This window comes from Mytilus trossulus, chromosome 13, assembly GCF_036588685.1.
Source record: "Mytilus trossulus isolate FHL-02 chromosome 13, PNRI_Mtr1.1.1.hap1, whole genome shotgun sequence".
Lineage (NCBI taxonomy): Eukaryota > Metazoa > Mollusca > Bivalvia > Mytilida > Mytilidae > Mytilus > Mytilus trossulus.
The window spans coordinates 62,724,743-62,746,435 of record NC_086385.1 but is presented as its reverse complement, the minus strand read 5'-3'; the positions used below and the strand labels follow the sequence as shown (position 1 = coordinate 62,746,435).

Sequence of the window (21,693 nt, the reverse complement as noted above, 5' to 3'; positions counted from 1 at the left end):
ATAATCATTCAAAATATTAAAAAAAGATAAAAGGGCTTTCTACGACACAAACTTTTTGTCTGCATGGAAATTCATGCTTGAAATTATGCGCAGTCGAATAGTCCCGATCCCCCTTAAAGTCATAACATTGTTCTTTACAAATTTTATATGTTGTTTGGTTGCTGCCTCATTGACACAAACCCAGGACAGGATACCAGGCTATGTTAAAGCAGTACACGATTATTTGTAAAGTATAATATGATTAACAAGAAAAAGAACAATGAAAATACAATGAAAATATACTGAAACTAGATTCGTGTTATTTCACTAACTTCGTCCCCGTTCATAAGAAACAACAGCCTCGATTATATTGCAATACTAGTAAGACAGATTTAAAATGCGATTTGATTGGACAATGACCAAAATGATGTCACGTGTGATGTCACGTGTTAGAAGCTTCATTGTTCCTCTTCATTTCAATTCCAATTCCTTTATTTTGTTCTTTGAATCTTTCTGATTTTACGTAGTTTTTCCACAGTTTAATTACAATTTCCGATGCAATTACTTGATTGGTTTTATTGCTGACAAACCAAATGAGAAAGACGCCATCATGACGCAGATACTCGAAAACAAAGTTTTGTTGGAGATTCTCTTCATATTCAGGTGTCTCCTCGGGGCGGCCATCACGAATACCTTCCATATCTAAAAACTTCCGTACATAATTTCTATTACGAAAAGGCAAAAATATGGCTACCAAGTTGTAGATAAAATTTGTTCCATTTATGAGAACCATAGATACAAGCATCATCCAATTGATGCAGAATATTTTTTCGTTAAAAAGATTTATTGGCAAAGAACACTGAACCGTCCACGTTTGGACATTGGTCATCTGTCGAACGTCAAGGTCACAAAATGTCACTCGAGGAAAACGGAGATGGTCTTCAAAAGACTTGCCGCTAAATAAAGACTTTAAAAAATGAAAGCCAAGTGTTTTAAAATCATTGCCCAAAAATGCATCGACGAGGATTATTTGGGCGACGGCGTTTGCAAGATATAAAAATGAAGTCACCATGAATAGGAAACAGAGATAATTCCCATAATGTACTCCCGCGTTCGCCATTTTGGTTTTGACCGTTTCCATTTTCTTATAAGGCGATGAAATACAGTTTCTGACTTTTATGTACTTATCTAAATACATAGCAATGTCGTTCAAAGCTTCATTTCTTTCCGAATGAGTCATAAAAACAGCTTCATCTGCACGGCGGAGGATCTGTTTAACGTTTATATAAGAACCTCCACCAAATCGTTTCCAAACCATACGAGGCAAATAAAACAGCAATGCTTGTAACAAAAATATCAAAGGAACCCACTGATAATATTCTATCTCTTTATCAACTCGTATTTCTCGCTCGATTGGCAATGAGCTTTCAAAGTCAACGTAATACGTGTTGGCTATCCAACAGTAATTGTTTGTGTAGGCCACGTGACTTTTTTCAAATACTGCCGGGCACCAGCATTGTATAGGTTCGCCGACATATTGTTTAGCACTAACGATGACGACGAACACAATGAGTACTACGACACAGTATAGACGGTTCAGTAGGTGGATACGTGAGTCATCAGTTAATCCGACTTTGAAGATTTTACCTCCGTGGTCTTTAAGATCCTCTAATCTGTAAATAAAATAAAATACATATTTAGCATTGGGTACTCACTTATATTAATACTATGATAAGCATCGGGTATTCACTTATAATTATACATCTCATGAACGGCCAAAAACGATGCTTAGGCTTATTGTAAAAGTTAAACTCAGCTTATGTTGTCAGTAACGTGATTGAAGGTGTCGCGCTAACAACATCAGCCCAGATAAACTTTTATAATTTAAAGACAAAAAGGTCAACAAAAGAGTGCCGTTTGTACTGACTTGCCATCCCAAATTTTGTTATCGCACCTTATCCGCAAATTTTGAAAAGAAATCTTAAGATATATCGATCTTAAACTATCAAATATCTCTCCTGTGCCACCTGTGCTGACTTTCCGTAGTCCAAAATCACCAAAGACTTGCTAGTGAGAGCTGTCTTGTCCTCTAAATAATTTCTTCGTCTGTGGGCTCTTGTAAGGGATGCGGAAACAAACGATATCTGACTTGCAACCAAATACTGAATTCCCAGACTTTTAACAGTCATTCCACTGGTACGAAATACACCACTTTTTGCAATGATATATTGCTATGTATCTTCTACCGTGTAAATGATGTATATATTTGCATATTTGCGAGTCTGAGTAGCCATTTCACAAGTGTATGAAAGGACGTCGTGGTGCCAATGTAGGCAAGCCAGACCTTCCTCGCAATCGACATCTGAGATCCTCTGACAGAACTAAGGCAGATCTCAATCGACTGACCATAACAACCATACACTGCTTGGTCTAGGTAGAATAGACTCCTCGGGAGGAATTTTAGATGAGAAAATTTAAAACATTGGCACCAAATGGGATCCATACTAAGGTGTAGTTTTAATTTTCAATCGTGCTTTTCATTTATTTGATGTATACATTTATTGTTAACCGTGTCAATCAAGCACCCTCGTAAGAAACATCGTTTACTCATATCTAAAAGTTTTATACATATTATAACTCTAAATTTGTAAATATCACCACGACGATGTTAAATTTGCCGTTGCTAATATTTTGTTCTTCCCTCGCCGGGATTCGAACTCATGTTATGGGGATATCGAGACAATAACACCTGCTCTGTGTCCACTTTGTCACCTACATTTGTAGACTGACCTATAATAGTCAGTTTTCGGTGGCCTAGTGTTAACTGTCCTTGTCAGAAGAATCTATATAAATAGTCAAATGCGTTTTGTTAAAATATACATTTCTATTGTTTGGTCTTTTGGAAAATGTTGTTTGTGCTGTGTTTAGACCACTCTACCAAGAACTTTGTTTTGCATGCACATGTATACAATTACGTTGGTACGTTGTTTTCGATTTAGACTTGTTTATATATTTATATGTTTATATAATAATATAATAACAGTAAATAGTTTAAGAGTCCCTGGTCCTCATTTTTAATGACTTTTTAACGTAGGAATCCAATTTATTTACTTGTGATGGTGTAGGTGAATTGAGCATAAAAATCACCTTTCCAAACAATTCAATGGAACGGATTTAATTTTCACGATATGGTAAGCAAGGTTAATTCGCCTTTAAAGTTTTCTTTGTTCCCTTTTATCTCGACTTTTAATTTAATTTCGCTTTATAAAAGTTTGTGTCAACTATCCATTGTATGTCATTTATACACATATAGGTCATATTTGAAGTTTCAGCAAGTCCTTTATATACGGCCTTTATATCATTGTATTTTTGCCTAGTTTTTTCAGTAACATAACATCGTACTCTTGACCTAATTTACCCTGAGTTTGACTCTGCGTTTTGCTTGGGTTTTTTGTTATTCTATAGGCTAGAGGTATACGAGGAGGGCTGATATCTCACCAATTATGTTCAACCCCGCCGTCAGGTGCCTCTGGCCAATGTTTTTTTCTTATTATTATGGTTCATGTATCTGTTTCGGAGTTGAGTATGATATCCATTTGCTCTGACCAAGTACATAATTTTGTTTAGAGTCCAGCTGAAGCCCGCCTCTGGGGTTCGGGGTTTCACGCTGTGCTAAAGACCCATTTGTGTCCTTGACACGTTTTTTGCTCTTTGGTCGGGTTGTTGTCTTTTTGACACATTCCCCGTTTTTATTCCAAATTGCATTGACGTTTTTTCAAGCCATAATGGTTGGTATTGATGCTGGTGAAATAACTACTAAACTTGGTACAATATGTAACGTTCTTCTTCAAGGGATATATTGTCAATAAAATAGAGAATGGAAATGGGTGATATGTCAAAGAGACGACAACCAGACCAAAGAGAAGATAACAACCGAAGGCTACCTATTGGTCTTCAACACCTTGAGAAAAATCACGCTACCGAAAGGTGTCCTCAACCGGTTTCAAAATAACAGCCATTTTCACTAACTTATTTGACTACTAAGGGTTTGTTTTACGGATTTTTCTGCCATATTCATTAATCACACAATGTAAACACATTCATATTGCTTTGATTCAACACGAAAAATCCTTCCAAATATATACATATGTATGTATTTTAAATCGGTGTTGAATTTCCGTCTTAATATGTACTTAAAAGATCAAATTTGTAATTTAAAGTAAAATAACACGCACGCACAAATAAATAATTAAATGTGAACAAAGGCAATACACAACGAACTGGTGGAAGGAATTTAAATAATATACCGGTGTCGTTACTTATATACTTGTTTTACAAGAAGTATAGATACTACAGTATAAAAGATAAGACAGTCAAGATAAAAAAAAAAAACTTTTATATTAGACCAATTTCAGGGGCTACTTCATAGAATTAAGAAAATCTAATAATAACGAACAGAATCATATTTTATTTCATTAGTCAAGCTCAAAGCCAAATAGTTGAAAGCCTGGATGAATAAATACCGAAAACGTGAAAATTAACATGATCAAAAGTCAATTAATAAAAATATGAAACTCCAAGGCATGTTCACAATGGAAAGTCCTCTATAAAATGGCAAAATTAAAAGCTCAAACACATCTTAAGAATGGTGGAAAGCAATTGTCATATTCCTGACTTGATACAGACATTTTGTTATGTAGACAGAGAGCTAAAAATATTAGTAAATATACAAAGCTGATAGAAGGCTTATATATATAAAAAAAAAGAAGATGTGATATAATTTCCAATAAGACGATTCTCCCTGACCGAATGGCACAGACATTAACAATTATAGGTCACCGTATGGCATTCAACAATGAACAAAGTCCAAACCGCATAGTCATCTAGAAAGTGCCTCGAAATGACAAATATTAAACAATTCAAACGAGAAACCTATTGACATAATTCATACATACAAAATAATGAACGAAAATCAAGTATTTATACAAATACAGTAGACCACTACTGATTTACAGACTTTCCGTGACTTAGGAAAGGTACATTCAGAATATGTAAATATAAAAAAGAAGCTGTGGTATGATTGTCAATGAGACAACTATCCACAAAAGACCAAAATGAAACAAACATTAACAATAATAGGTAACCTTACGGCCTTCAACAATGAGCAAAGCCCATACCGCATAGTCAGCTATAAAAGGGCCCCGATTATTTATGAAATATGTTTATTTCTTCTAGTTGCTCTATACGGAAATGGTAAAAACTTGTACAAAAAGATCACGTGTTTCGCTTTAAAAATACTTCGATGTTTCTGAAAGTTAAATTCAAATTAATGTGTATTTAAGCTGTATTAAAATTATGTTGAAATTAAAACATTTAAAGTCCACGCTATTGAAAAATGTGAAATTAGAATTTCTTTGTCGAATTATATTGCGAAACTATAACATGTAGGAGGGTCAGGAAGGGATCCTTCATTTTTCTGTTTTCTCTTATTTGTTGCTTATTATCTTTATAAAAAGTAGTTGTTCTGTAATGATGATAAATTTATTCTGCATATTTTGCTTTTCTTAACCAGTGTAAGTTATTCTTAATTTTTGTAGTTATTCTTTATATTTTAGCACCCCATTATTCTCTATTCTTATCATATTTTTTTTCGTTTTGTTTGTTTAAAATTGAGAATAGAAATAGGGAATGTGCCAAAGAGCAGAAAATAGTCTAGGGCCACCACTGGGTCTGGTTTGTTGTTCCAAGGGGCACCACTGGGTCTAATTTGTTGTTTTGGTCATTATTCCCTATTCTTTAAACCCCACCACACCCTCATATATAGATTATCGCCCCTGATTAATGGCGGTTGGTGGAAAAATTCACTGGTAAAATATTCTGAGAATCCTGGGTTTTTTAACAGTTTCCATCATTTAAAATACACCAAATATTTATATCAGAGAGGAAGAAACACTAAGATAACTTCCGATCGATCAATTATATTTACAAACATTTATTTACGCTGATTTACGTGTGTGCACATATAACTATATAAACACGTGTTGACTACAAGCCGGTCATCATGGTAGATTTAGGCAAATTGAAAATTGACCTATCGATGGACAAAACCATTAATGACTATCCTCTTTCATCTCTCCCATCAAAGCAAAACAAGAGGACTGGTAAAGCAAAATTAAGCCTTTTCGAGCAAATTGACCCAAACTTGTATGATGAACATGCTAAAATCATCACATTCTACACAAACCTTGACAGAATCCAACCATGGATAAAAACACTAGATATTTACTATTATGACAATCTTGGAAAGGAACCTGATTATGATATTGAATGGTATGACGAACCCAAAACATGGGAAAACCGAAACAACAGTGGAAATTCTGTGATGATTGAAGTATTAAAAAAGGGGGAACTTCAATTTAATATTACGTTTTTTGTCACAACAGGAACAATAAGAGTACAAGGCAGTCATTATTATGAGTTTGTGGATATTCATTTTCCAATTCTGAAAGATATTCTTGATAAAGTTCTTACAAACATATCACAAACCAGTCCTACTAATACATGTATTTCACACGAATGTCATGATGACAATAACAATACACACATTAATGAATTATGCCCTGTTGACAAGGTCACTTGTGTATTACCTGACTCCCAGACTGGGTTAAAATCAGTACTAGTACAAGAAGATCAACCTCAAAAAGATGATTTTCAAAGGCTTGAATTAAATTTAGTTGACACGCTGGCTAAAATAGAACACAGTCACAATGAAAACTTCAGCAAAGTATTAACTGCTGTTAAACAATGCAATGATGATGTTCTAGTCTTGGGAAAAGGTAGAAAAGACGACAATGAGATATCAACATTACAATTAAAATATAAAACCGTACAAACAGAAAAACAGACTTTGGAAGTTAAATTAAAACACGAGCAAAGCAATATTATGTTAATTAAAGCTCAACATGAAGATCAAATGAAATGTCACAATCAAATACTGGAGGAGACTAGAGCAGAAATGAAAAAGGTATTAACTACTTCAAACTCTGAGATGGACTTTCTATCGGTAAGCCTACAAACCAAAAATGAAGAAATTGACAAACTAACTGATACTCTAAAACGACATACTCAACACTTGGAGAAATTACAAGAAGAAAATATCTCTCTCCGCTCCCAAATGATTTCTCGATTTGAAGATTTTCATCTTGTTAATGCAGACACGAAATATACTGACAAATCTAAACTTGACATTGATAACAAACCAACAATTATTTTAATTGGTACATCCAATACGTTTGGTATCAATGCAGAGAAGCTATCGCCATCATTTACAACCAATAAGGTTACTGCTTTCAATTTAGAAGAAACTAAACAAGCTATTTTGGAGATATCGGTATCGGATATAATTCCAAATCTAGTAGTGTTTCATTCCCTGACGAATGATTTGAAAATAAAATCACCACAGCAATGTGTAGAAGAAATACAAGATATTGTCAAGCTTGCACTTCAAAAATGGCAAAATAGTGGTTGCATCATATCTCTTACTACTCCTCGACTCGACAGTGTAATTTTCAACACAAATGGACAAATCATAAATGCCTTGTTGAAACAAATATATGATGACAATAAAGATGTTCTACTTGTTGATCATGGCAATATGTTGCGAAATGGAAACCCAATTGCAGAGTTACTAAGTGAAGATAAATTTCATCTCTCTGACTCTGGCGTGTCTCAGCTATCGGCAAACTTAAAGCGTGGAATACACACTGCCTTAAACATTCCCATGCCAAATTCAAGAGGTAGATCCAAATCGCGCAACACAAGAGGACGTGGACGTGGACGTGGACGTGGCAGAGGTCATCATGAATAACTTGCTTTTTACTATTATACATATTACCATATCATTATGTTGACTTCCTTTAACATGTTTAAAGTCATTTACATATAAATTATATATACATGTACAACTTTATATATTTCTTCTTTTTTTTTTTTTTTGGGCTGATAAATTCATATTCTCATTTGAATAGATTTTTCAAATGAAACAGCCATTATGTGAAGAAGTCACACTATTACATGGTCATATATATGTAACCTCTGCTAGGTATAAAAGTTCGCCTTTTTTATTTTATTTCATTCATTTTTATTTTTAGTTTTCACATTTGAATCATACTTTTGATCTTGAATTAACCCAGGATATCAGGTTATTCAACCCAAATCAGTTTAATAGTTATTCAGTTAAAAGAGGATACATAGAAAAGAAATTATCTGTCATTATATCATAGACTATTTGTATTTAGAAAACCATTGTAAAAACTATCCTCTAAATAAATCTACTTATTTCAAATATTTACATTTCTGAATATTTTCCTTGTTGTCTCTTCCTTTTATTTAGAGACAAATTTTTATTATTTTTTTTTTATAGATAGAAAATCTATTCTATTATTTATACCAGATTTAATTGTATCAACCAAAATGCCAAAATCAAACCAATCATCTGTAAAATTTGGTTATTGGAATATAGGTGGCTTATTTTCAAAGGGCATGAATAAAGCAGAGGATCCCCTTTTTCTGAAACATATAGAGAATTACGACATTGTTTTTTTAGTCGAAACTCATGTGGGATATAATTCCCAAATACACAATATTGGTAAATTTCATTATCATCCAATATGTAGAAAATTATCAAATAATAACCGTCATTTTGGGGGTATAGCAATTCTACAGAAAAGTCACGTTAAACCTCATGTCAAAATATTGATTAACAGTAATCCAGATTATCAATGGATTAAATTAGAAAAATCCTTTTTTGGATTTAAAAGTGACCTATTTATTTGTGTACTGTACAACCCCCCTGTTACGTCTAAATATACCCAAGAACTCTCTTCTGATATTTTTGAATGCATAGAAAAAGATATCTTTCAGTATAAAAAAATGGGTGAAATTTTGTTATGTGGAGATTTTAATGCCAGAATAGGCTCTGAAAATGACTTTATAGTAAACGATGATTCAAAATTTACTCCAATTTTTGATACATACCCTACTGACAAAAACATTATGACAAGAAAAAGTCGAGACCAAAAAATTGATCAAAGAGGCAAAGAAGTTTTGGATTTTTGCATTAGTAAACAAATAAGAATTTTAAATGGCAGAGTTCTTGGTGATACATTTGGTAATTTTACTTGCTATACCCCCAACGGTGCAAGTGTGGTTGATTATGTTGCTGTGTCGGAAGAAATTCTTGAAAATGTACTGTATTTTAAAGTATCCAGATTTATTCCCACATTATCTGATTGTCATTGTAAACTTGAGTGGGAATTATCTGCAAAATATTGTGTTCCTGGAGAAAATGATATTCCAATCCAGTTGAAAAATATGACACCTAATTATATCTGGACTGACTGTTCAGCAATAAAATTTCAAGAAACACTTTCTTCAGATACACTACAAAACTACATACTAGAATTCAACAACAACACAATTCAATTTACTCAGACATCAGTAGATGAAGCATCATCAAAACTTTCAAACATCTTTTTATCAGCAGCAAATCTATCACTTAAACGACCTTTAAAAAAACACACAAACAAACAAAAAAACAAAAAGTGGTTTGATGCAAGTTTACAACAAGCTCGAACTAACTTGCTTAATTATGGAAAAATTTATTCAAGATTTCCATATGATCCAATTATCAAAAATCACTTTTATAAACTGAATCGTGAATACTCCAAACTAAGGAAATATAAATACAAACAATACAAACAATCATTGATTAGTCAGCTGGACTCCTTGCACGAAGAGAATCCAAAACTGTATTGGAACTTAATTAATGAACTACAGGAAAAAAATGAAACTAAAAAAAAATGTGGAGTACAACCTTCAACTTTGATATCACATTTCCAAAAGTTGTCACAACTGAAAGGTGAATTTCAAAGTAGATATACAGAGCTATGTGAAAAACTGAAACAGTTAGAAAACTCAAAATGTTTCAACGAGTTGGACTCCGTTATCACTGAGTCCGAAATATCCAAAGCCATTTCACACTTAAAATGCAATAAATCATCAGGCTTGGATAACATTAGTAATAATATGATAAAGAATGGACAGACTTTCCTTTTAAAAAGTTTTCAACAGATGTTTAATACTTGTCTGTCTTCAGGTATATACCCAACATCTTGGGCTGAAGGTTATATTACACCAATTTTTAAAAGCAACGATACAAGTGACCCTAACAATTATAGAGGAATAACAATAACAAGTGCAATTGGAAAGCTTTTTAATAGAATATTAAGTCTAAGACTGGACAAATTTCTTCAGGAACATAATATTATACATGATAGTCAAATTGGATTCACAAGGAAAGCCAGAACTGCAGATCATATGTTTATTTTAAACTGTCTTATTAACAAATACTGTAATTCAAAAGAAGGTAGACTGTTTGCCTGTTTTGTTGATTTTCAGAAGGCTTTTGATACTGTTATACATACAGGGATCAAGATTAAATTACTAGATATTGGGGCTGGGTCTTATTTTTATAACATTATTAAAAGTATGTATGAAATTAGCAAATCATGTGTCAAAATTCAAAATCAAGTAAGTGATTTTTTCCCATTAGATATTGGAGTCAAACAAGGTGACAACCTCAGTCCGAATTTATTCAAGATATTCATAAATGATTTGCCCAGATATTTGTCAGATACTAGAGACCCAGTTAATGTCAATGACAAAGATCTACATTGTTTAATGTATGCTGATGATATTGTTTTATTATCTACATCAGCTGAAGGACTACGAGAAAAGCTAGGAATGCTTGATAAATTTTGCAAAGATTGGTGTCTCAATGTGAATACTAATAAGACAAAGGTGCTGATTTTCAACAAGGCAGGCAGACATGTAAAACAGATATTCACATTTCAGAATATAAATCTGGAATGTGTTTCAAAATACAAATACCTAGGTTTATATTTAAGCTCATCTGGTTCATTCAGTTATGCTCAAAATGAACTATACAAAAAATCCCTGAAAGCTCATTTCAAATTAAGGAAAGATCTTTTATCACTTAATCCTGATGTAAAAACAAGTATTCATGTTTTTGACCACACTGTAAAACCTATTTTATTATATGGTAGCGAAATATGGGGGATGTTTAATTCTCTTTCCTCTAAATGTAAGAAGGAAGATATATCTTTTGAAAAATTATATTCAGGTTTACCCTGTGAGAAACTTCATATAAAATTTTGTAAATTTATACTTGGGGTACACAAGAAAACAACAAATGCTGCAGTGTTATCTGAACTTGGAAGATTTCCAATATATTTTAATATTATAAAAGGAATGTTATTGTACTGGTATAGATTAGAGAATTTAGGTGATCATTTTCCTCTATTAAAAGAGGCATATACACAATCAAAGACACTACATCACATGAATATAACATCATGGTACGGTTCAATAAATGTTGTTTTTAAAATACTTGGTATTGACTATAGAAATGCCATAAATGCTCCATTTTGTGAATCCTTATACAAATTTAAGAAATATATACAAACCAAGCTATCAATATTGTTTATTAGCTGTTGGAAAAAACAAATAGATAAATTTTCAGACAGTAAACTGAAAACCTACCTTTTATATAAAACAAATTTTGGTTTTGAAAAATATCTAACATTGATCAAGAATTTTGAACTTAGAAGAAGTTTTACTAAATTACGTGTATCTTCTCATAGATTACAAATAGAATTAGGTAGATATCAGGGTATTCCCCGAATTAACAGAATATGTAATAAATGTTCTTCCAATACTGTCGAAGATGAGGCTCATTTTCTATTTGATTGTAACAAATTTGAGGATGATAGAAATTGTATGTTAGCTAGTATTGCACAATATAATTCTTATTTTAATCATATGAACAGTCAAAGCAAAATTATCTGGTTATTTAGTGTAGAAAATGTTGAGTTACTTAAAATAATATGTAATTTTATATACAAACATCTTCCTTAGTGAAGATTAGTTAAAGGAGATCTATGTGTGTATATACATTTGATTGGACATAGAAAATTATATTCATCTGAATATCACAAACATACTAGCCGATTAAAAAAAAAAATAAAAAAATTGTTAAGATATATTATTTATTCAAATGTTCTCTTATATCCTTGAGGCATCGTCCCCTGGTATCAACTGCATTCAAGTTACCTATGATGCTTCCTTGTTTGCTTTTGATACAGGTAGGAAAGAGACATTTACACACATTTTACATGCCTATGGCCCATAAGGTATCGCCCCCTGGTGTCAGCTGCCTTTAGGAAACCATAATGCTTTCCTATTTGCTGCTGACACAGGATGAGTCATGGACATGTTTAATTTCTACTTTCTTTTTGGCTAATTATTATATATTTAATTGATCCAACTTTTTGTGTACTATACATATGTGGATATCTATTTTTCTTTTTTTCTTTTTGGGCTACTTGTTTGTTATCTATATCAACCACACTTGCAATAAAATGCATTAGTATTAAAAAAAAAACATACTATAGATTCTTTATCTACGTATTCTTTAAGAACTTAAATAGTTCTTGTTTAACTTTTTTTTTTTTTTATCTCATTGTTTGTATTGTATTATGAAAAAAAATTATTGATGTTGTAATGTTTATGCCCTTTGGGGCCCATAATTGGAAAATAAAGTATCTTATCTTATCTTATAGAAATAAAAACGTAGATAATTTAATCATAGCGGTAGATAGATGTTCTTGTCCTAAATCACCAACCCCCCTTTTTTCTCTCCCCAAACTTTATCACATTTCTATGAATAATTTATGAATGTTTAGTAATCAGATTTAGGCCACTTCAAGTTAATTTCAGTTGGGGAAAAAATAAGTGGTACAGCTATATTTGTATTCTTGAAGATTATTTTAAAAATGTCTTTAACCCTCAGGGTTATAAATGTGCATTTCATTAATAAAATGGATATTATAGAATGGAAAATCTGAACTGAAAGTAAACATCAAATCTGACAATCATTTGTGATTGTTCGATTATTTCGGAAAGATAAAAATAAGGTAGATTTATATGATGTTCACTCCCGGGAATCCGTAAGTAGAAAGTTTTTATGCAGAAGAAAAACCTGATAAGAATCCAAATTGAGATAACAACAGTTTAGTGAGAATTTAGCGCCAAATAATTATTTACTCTGTTTAAATTTTCGTTTCTGCGGATTTCAATGTACACACACAATTAAATCGTTGGAAAGGACACAATACTTTGTTCCTGTTTAAACTTTCTTACATAAATGATAAGTTATTTCACAATTGAGTCATGCGTAATATTAGTTCACATCGATATCAGGATTCAGTGTATAGAAAGCCGGAAATGTATGAGGACATTAAAAATAAAACTTAATCAGAAGCGATAAAAATAAAAAGTTTTAAAATTTGACTTACGCTCCCATTTTCTGTGGCTGTAATTTTTCCCAATCTTTTACATTTTAAGTAATATTCCTTTTTTTCATTTCATCATACGCACTGTTTAGTCAACTTTGTCAACTAAGTTAATAATAAATACAACGGGGTATAGTTTGACCTGGATAATTACACAGGTAAGGGGAATACACGAAGGTAGATTGAATGATTTGGGTGATTTAACGGTCATATCAATGGAATTCTTTACAATACAGTGGTATGCGCAGTGGTATGCGTGGGTCGGTTCTTTGTTTACATTTTATTCGTGTCGTAACAGACAGCACTCCTAAGTTTTGTCTCCTTTGTTAACGGTATATAAAGGGAAGCTATTACGTTAAGTTATTACTTTTTGCAGTTTCTATAGATAGACATGTAAAAAGATAATATGTAAGAATGCCTAATCCTTTGAAAGACTTACGTACTTTGCATTCTAATTCAATATAGATCTCTGAGTTTTGTTATATATAGGCTTATAATGCGAGCAGGCGAGTCTTCATTTAATAGTTCCGAATTATAATTCAATTGACGAACTTACTTCTATATAGAGGGATCTAGAGATAAAAGGGGGAAAACACTCATCTGCGTGGGAGAGATGGTATAGAGAAAAGAAGGAAGAGGGAGAAGGTAAATTATATGCAAAAGAGGGACGAAAGATACAAAAGGGACAGTCAAACTCATGAATCTAAAACAAACTGACAACACCATGGCTAAAAATGAAAATGACAGCAGACAAACAATAGTACACATGACACAACATAGAAAACCAAAGAATAAACAACACGAACCCCACCAAAAATACGGGTGATCTCAGGTGCTCCGGAAGGGTAAGCAGATCCTGCTCCACATGTGGCACCCGTCGTGTAGCTTATGTGATATCAAATCCGTTAAATAGTCTAATTCAGTAGGTCACATTCATGAAAGGGAAGGGTATTGTACATTGTAGTTACAACATAAGGAACATATTCGATATCAAAGGAGGATCGATTTGTGACAGAAGTCCAGTCGAAAATATTGCATAAAACTAATTCGAGATTGAAAACAAACGCTTGAGTGTGAAAAAAGCTTGTGCTTTGAAAAAAACATCACAAAAAAAACTGAACTTAGAGGAAAATCAATTCGGTAATTCCATAATCACATGGCAAAATCATATCACAATACGCATCAAAAACAAACTGTCATATTCCTGACTTGGTACAGGCATTTTCAAATGTAGAAATGGTGGACTAAACCTGTTTTAATAGCGCTAACCTTTTCACTTTGATGACAGTCTCATCCGATTTCGTTATATACATTGTATTTACATTGATGCGTTAACTAAACAGACACAATACATAAAATAGTCAAAATATGGGTACATCAGTCATCATTGTATAACAATTTTAAAAAGAACAATTTAACAGAACACAAAAACATCTATCTACAAAAAAGTTTGCGGAAAGATTTGGGTGATTAACACAATAACGTTAACATTTGAGCACACATTGACACATGAAAATTGCATGATTATTTCTTGCGCCTGGCACATACTACATTCACATGTTAACGCCAGAAAACGTAAATTGTTATGCATAAATAACCATTTGCTTGATATTATTTGGTTTGACCTAACATTTTTGAAGTCTTTGATTTCAATGCAGAGTTTATAAACGTTGATGTTAGTAAAATTTCGCATGCTGATTTATCGCCTTTAAAAAAAAACTAAATTATCTCCCAAAATAATATAAAATTTTGCAAAATGTGTCAAATGCATAATTGAAGTAAAAAGTATCATGATATCGAACTGCACAAATATGTATTACTATATATTCTAATTTCAAACTATGATGATGATATATTTGGAAAATAATAGTCAAGATCAAACTTTAAATTGTTATGGAAAATCACATGTACGTATATATGGTATATCGTCAAGACGAAAATTGACCGATTTATAATAAATTTATTGCTAAAAAGGGAAACACTGACGGGTTCAATGCAAACAGACTAAAGACCATTAATGCATGAAAAAAGTGCGAAACAAGTCAGGTTAAACGTGTATTTGTATTCTATAGTATAAGAAAATTTGAGAATTGAAACGAGGAATATGTCAAAGAGACAACCACCCGACCAAAGTGCAGACAATAACCACCAATGTTTTCAACGCAGCTTGAAAATCCTGCACCCGGAGATGGTCATCAGCTGAATAGAATCGTTTACTAGTTTAGTGAAAATGTAAGTCACACTAGACTACAATACAAATATAATTGATCTAAAATTAATAAAAAATAATTACAGGAGTGACAATGTTAAATTGAAAGGCAAGAGGCTCCTGACTTGGGGCACGCGCAAATATAAAGCGGGGTTAACTAACCCCTATACCTCTAGCTAATGTAAAATTAAAAGAAAAAACATAGCAATACGCACAGTAAAACTCAGTTTAAACAAAGTCCGAGTCCGATGTCGAATCCGGTAACAAAAGAAACTTATAAGCAAAATGATATTCATTTTAACTAACAAACGGCTACTAGCAGTTAATATTATGCAGACCTTAATTTAACTGATTGAAAGATATTGTCTACATATCGTTTTGAGTTTAGTATCAGACCATCATAAAATTAAATGAAAATTGAAAATACAATGGTCAGAAAGTAAAATTAGAAGTTAAAATTCAAAAATATGTTTTTCTAATGGAAACATGTTCCAGTGATGTAATCTATACAGTAGGATAAATCATTAAGAAATACTTACTTTCAACCAGCTAAAGATTTAAAGAAGTATGGTAAAAGAAAATGTAAAATAGTTGAGACTTAAAAATTTGTTGAGATGATAAAAGTGAAACAAGAAACAAGAATTTCGGAAATATGTGAATGAAATTGATAATTATACCCATGCTAGCATCAATATATATAGCAACGACAATTTTGGTATCACCAGCCCAGTAGTCAGCACTTCGGTGTTGACATGAATATCAATTATATGGTCATTTCTATAAATTTTCTGTTTACAAAACTTTTAATTCTTCGAAAAACTAAGGATTTTCTTACGCCCAGGAGTAGATTACCTTAGCCGTATTTGGCACAACTTTTAGGAATTTTTGGGTCCTTAATGCTCTTCAACTTTGCATTTGTTTGGCATTTTAACTGTTTTGATCTGAGCGTCACTGATGAGTCTTATGTAGACGAAACGCGCGTCTGGCGTATTAAATTATAATCCTGGTACCTTTGATAACTAATTGAACCTAGAAATTTAATTAAACACTGCCAATCTTACGGCGACAGGTAAGAACCTGAAAATAAAACACATTATGAAGGGATTTATTGTTTTTTATAGGAGTTATTTGCCGTTTAAGAATTTAGAGCTTCGTGGGTAATACTTTTTAGTGTACAATATCTGACGTTGCGTCTGTACGTCCTTCAACAATGAAACGAACCCATATAGTAAAGTCATCTACATATGGCACGTCATGTGAAGCAGTTCAAACTAGAAATCAAACGGGCCGATTTCTAGCAAATATTAATATCATTAATCTTCTTCTAATTCTGTGCAGTTCAAAAATCACAAAAACATGTTTTTCTTCGCACCACCCTGGTCTCACATATAACACTTTAAAATAAAATAAGAAACTCAGGATAACGACGAGATCTTTACTAATTCAATCGGCTGACTCCGAAACATTTAACTAACTTTACTAACACACTTGTCATCAGGACTTTACTAACACACTTGTAATCATCACTAAACTAACACACTTCTAATCAGCACTTTACTTACACACTTGTCATCAGCACTTAACTAACACACTTGTAATCGGCACATAACTAACAAACTTGTCATCAGCACTGAACTAACACACTTGCAATCAGCACTTTACTAACACACTTGTCATCAGCACTTAACTAACACACTTGCAATCAGCAATTTACTAACACACTAACGCACTTGTGATGGGCACATAACAAACATACACTTAACTAACAAACTTGTCATCAGCACTTTACTAACATACTTGTAATCAGCACTTAACTAACACACTTGTAATCAGCACTTAACTAACAAACTTGTCATCAGCACTTTACTAACACACTTGCAATCAGCACTTTACTAACACACTGACGCACTTGTGATAGGCACATAACAAACATACACTTAACTAACAAACTTGTCATCAGCACTTCACTAACACACTTGTCATCAGCACTTTACTTACACACTTGTAATCATTACTTTACTAACACACTTGTAATCTGCTCTAACTAACAAACTTGTCATCAGCACTTTACTTACACATTTGTCATCAGCACTTACCTAACACACTAACACACTTGTAGATTAATTATCGCCCCTGTAATGGATGCGCCCATGATATTTTTATAAGAGTTAGTTTTTGAGGCATTTATACTGTTGAGAGGGGCAGAGACACTTATGTATGTGTTAGATATGTTTATGTGCAGTTAATGCAGTGCGTGTAAAAACAATACAGTACAAAAAACGATATAATTTACGATTTTCAATGATATTCCCAATCGCTATGATGCCAATGTTACATGTACACTATCGTGACTATTGAAAGTGTTTTTGTAATTTACGCTTGACTTTTTTGACTACTTGATATGAATTATAGAATTCACATAATTTGAGAAACGAACCATATATATCTAGACTAAACTCCGGTGTCGTACATAGATGAACAATACTGTATACATGTAGTAGCAACTGTTTACATGTAGTTTCAAGTGTGTGAAAATATTTGAAAGTAAGCAACCTAATATAGCATCTTTTCATACAATTTAAAGAATATCCAAATTACATATTAATATTAATATGGCATCAGCTGACTTTAAAGAGCTCAAAAGCCTCATAATGGGAGTTGATAAAAAAGTAAGTGACTTTTCACAGCAACTTAAAAAAGTTGAACATAATTTAACAGGCATGATCAATGAAGTGAAAACTGACGTTAATGTACTGAAAACAAAATACAATGAATCTCAGGTAGAAATAACCACTTTGAGACGAGACTTCACAGAGTTGGAACAGGGTGTTGCAGGTATGGATCTGCAAATACAAGCAATTGAAGGTGAAAAATTACAAAAACAAAAATATGAGCTTCAAACCCAGATGAATGAGTTAAAGGATCAGGTTACAATGCTTGAAAAGCACGAAAGAAAATATAATGTTATGATTTATGGTATTGATGACAGTAATGCAGACGAGAATATCTATTCTGTTACTCGTCAGTTGTTTAGCGAAAATTTAAAAATTGAACAGAGAAAAGCAAATGCCATTCCAATTGCTAATGCTCACCGCGTACCAACAAGGGGTAGTGGACCCAAACCAATTATTGTTCGATTAATCCACTATGGAGATAAACAACTCATTATGTCCAGTGCCCACAATTTAAAAGGTAGTCAAATTCGTATTCTAGATGATCTACCCGTATCCATGAAAGAGGAAAGATTCCTTCTGTCTCACGTAGCCTACAAAATACGCAAAAAAGAAAAATTGCAAACACGTATTCGAGATGTCGGGGCACATATGACACTGGAAACCCGTAAAAATAGAGGGGAACCATGGAGCACAAGAGAATGATCAGCGATACAAAACAATATACCTTTTTCTAATAATTTACATGTCTTTATACAAAATTTTACTTGTAAAACAATAAGCCATTGCCATAGTTATTTGTTTAAATACATACATGTACATGTATAACCTTTTTCTTCATCATATTTTCACAGATACCATTAATAAATTGATACCAAATTGTAAGTATAGAACAGGGAATTTCATTCCAGCTTTATAATCTATTTATGCAAATACTTAATTTTTGGTTTGTGTTTTTTTTTATTTATTTTTTATTTGTTATTTGCTTTTTATTACTTTAGTTTTGCTTGTTCTCTATGCTTTCTTGCATGATTATCTGCAATATATTGGCAGACACATATCAATGTAAATGCTAATTCTGATTTATATATACATATACTCATTTTCCAATTTGCTGAGTTAAAATTTTTGCCTTTATTATTCATTTATATGTTTATTCTCTGCTGCTTATACATGCATAGTTATTTATAATTTTGCTATTGCTAGTTACTTACTTTTATTCTGAACTGCTATAATGTGCTTAATGCTGTGGTTGCTATATGCTTTACTTTATTTTATCAAATACAGACTGACACAAATGAGTTGAAGTTAGAATATGTAAAGTACAGACCACTTTTAAAGTGATGTTTATTTCATATTTAAGAATGAGACGCTTGTTTAAAATTATCTTTCCTTGGTTGTGTTTATGGTACATGTACATTATAATGAAATGACTTTACTGTAGTAAGTTTTACACAATCTTTGCTGAAACTTACTCATTAATAAGATATGCATACACACACTCAGAATGTGCAGTCTGTGTTTGACTGTTAGATAGTTTTGTTAGTTTTCAAGATATATTGATCATGCGTTAATTTGATTTACACTGTGATACAAAAGTTTTGCTACATATATATAGTGACACTACATTTGAAGTCAGTCAGAGTTTTTAATTTTTTGAAATCATCTCTCAACTACGCACTGTTCTTTTAAGCAAGAAATATTAATATTTAGATAAATCTTATATATTTACAACTGCACCTCATAATATCATAAAGAATATTGATCTTTAATGGTACAAATGTATCAGAGATATATTGAGTATAAAACATCTCTGCCTTCTTAAATAGACATAGGATTATATAAATCTGTGTATTTGACTTGGGAGTTTTAATACATAAATACAAAGGACAAACATAGAAATTCCAATATCTACATGTAGTCAATTGAACAACTCTGACAGTCTTGAAATATTGTACATAATAGGCTTATTTAGAATGCATCTAATAGTTCATTTAACTAAAACTGTTTTTCAAAATGAATGAACGCGTTATAAAGACAACATCTTATGATAAAAATATTGACAAATCTGACTGGATCAGATTTGAAGGCAGAACAATGGACATTTGTATACTTGTGCTTCTTGTGTGATCTTTTCTTTTTTGCCATAACCACATATAATGGAAAAGTATCTGTGTGTGTTCGAAAGAATGACAGTAAGAAAATTAAATGTAATATGAAATTATAGGAATGAAATAATCTTTCAAAATATGTACATAACATGAACTATACAGATATTCTCTGTTGGGTGCTCAAATTAAATTTCCATCTGAATCCAATGTATTTATTGAAATTTCTTCTGAGTTATCTCCCATAGACCATTTAGAGTAACTATCCTATACAACAACAGTGAATGTCTCAGAGTGCAAATTTAGTATTTGATTTTAATGTTGGACTTTGTCTTGCTATTGTATTTTATGTTTTCTTATATATGTATTTATTGTAAATTACAAATATGTCTTAAGGTTTCACAGATCTGGAAAAACTATACAGTTTTAAAGGAAAAGAACTTTAAAAGTCCCTTGATTTCACAAATTTCATGGTATATTTATGTATACTCACTAATCATTAGAGTTATAAATATTGATAAAGCTAAACGCATGCATGAAGGGTGATATTCTTAAAATAATTTCTTATAATTGTCAAGGTCTGTATACAAAGGAGAAACGGAGAGATGTTTTGAACTATTTAAAGTCGAAGAATTTTAATGTATATTGTCTTCAGGACACACATTTTACAGAACAAGATGAACTAAATATTAAAAATCAGTGGAAGGGAGAATGCCTTTTCAATTCATTTACATCTAATCAGAGAGGGGTGGCCATCTTTTTTAATGAAAACTTTGATCTTCAAATTCACAAAGTTAAAAAAGATGAGGGTGGAAATATTCTTGGATTGGACATTACAATTGAAGAACAAAGAATTACTTTAGTAAATATTTATGGGCCAAATGTAGACACTCCTTGCTTTTATCAAAAGGTGGCTGACATTATTGAGGAATTTGATAACCAATCTTGTATTCTTTGTGGAGATTTTAACCTCATTCAAAGTTTTAATCTTGATACCCATAATTATGTTAATATCAACAACCCAAAGTCTAGAGAAAAAGTATTACAGCTAATGGAAGACTTTAATCTAGTTGATCCATTTAGAGAATTATACCCCAATCTGAAAAGATATACTTGGAGGAAAAAAAAAACCTTTAAACAATCTCGTTTAGATTTTTTTCTGATTTCTGATAATATTTTTCACTTTGTTAATGATGTTAAAATTGATAATAGTTACAGGTCTGATCATTCACCTGTGGTCTTTTCTTTCAAGATTAATGAATTTATAAAAGGCAGAGGCCTTTGGAAGTTTA

At 32.1% G+C, this 21,693-nt stretch overlaps 1 protein-coding gene across 1 annotated transcript; it reads right to left on the bottom strand.

Annotated features, from left to right (window-relative positions):
* Positions 1–219: 219 nt before the first annotated feature.
* LOC134694028 (innexin unc-9-like) lies at positions 220–13,612 on the bottom strand. Its single transcript, XM_063555029.1, has 2 exons — positions 13,416–13,612; positions 220–1,652 (listed from the first exon to the last, which is right to left on the bottom strand). The coding sequence occupies exons 1-2, from the start codon at positions 13,421–13,423 to the stop codon at positions 422–424; spliced, it is 1,239 nt and encodes a 412-aa protein (XP_063411099.1). The 5' UTR covers positions 13,424–13,612; the 3' UTR covers positions 220–421.
* Positions 13,613–21,693: the final 8,081 nt, after the last annotated feature.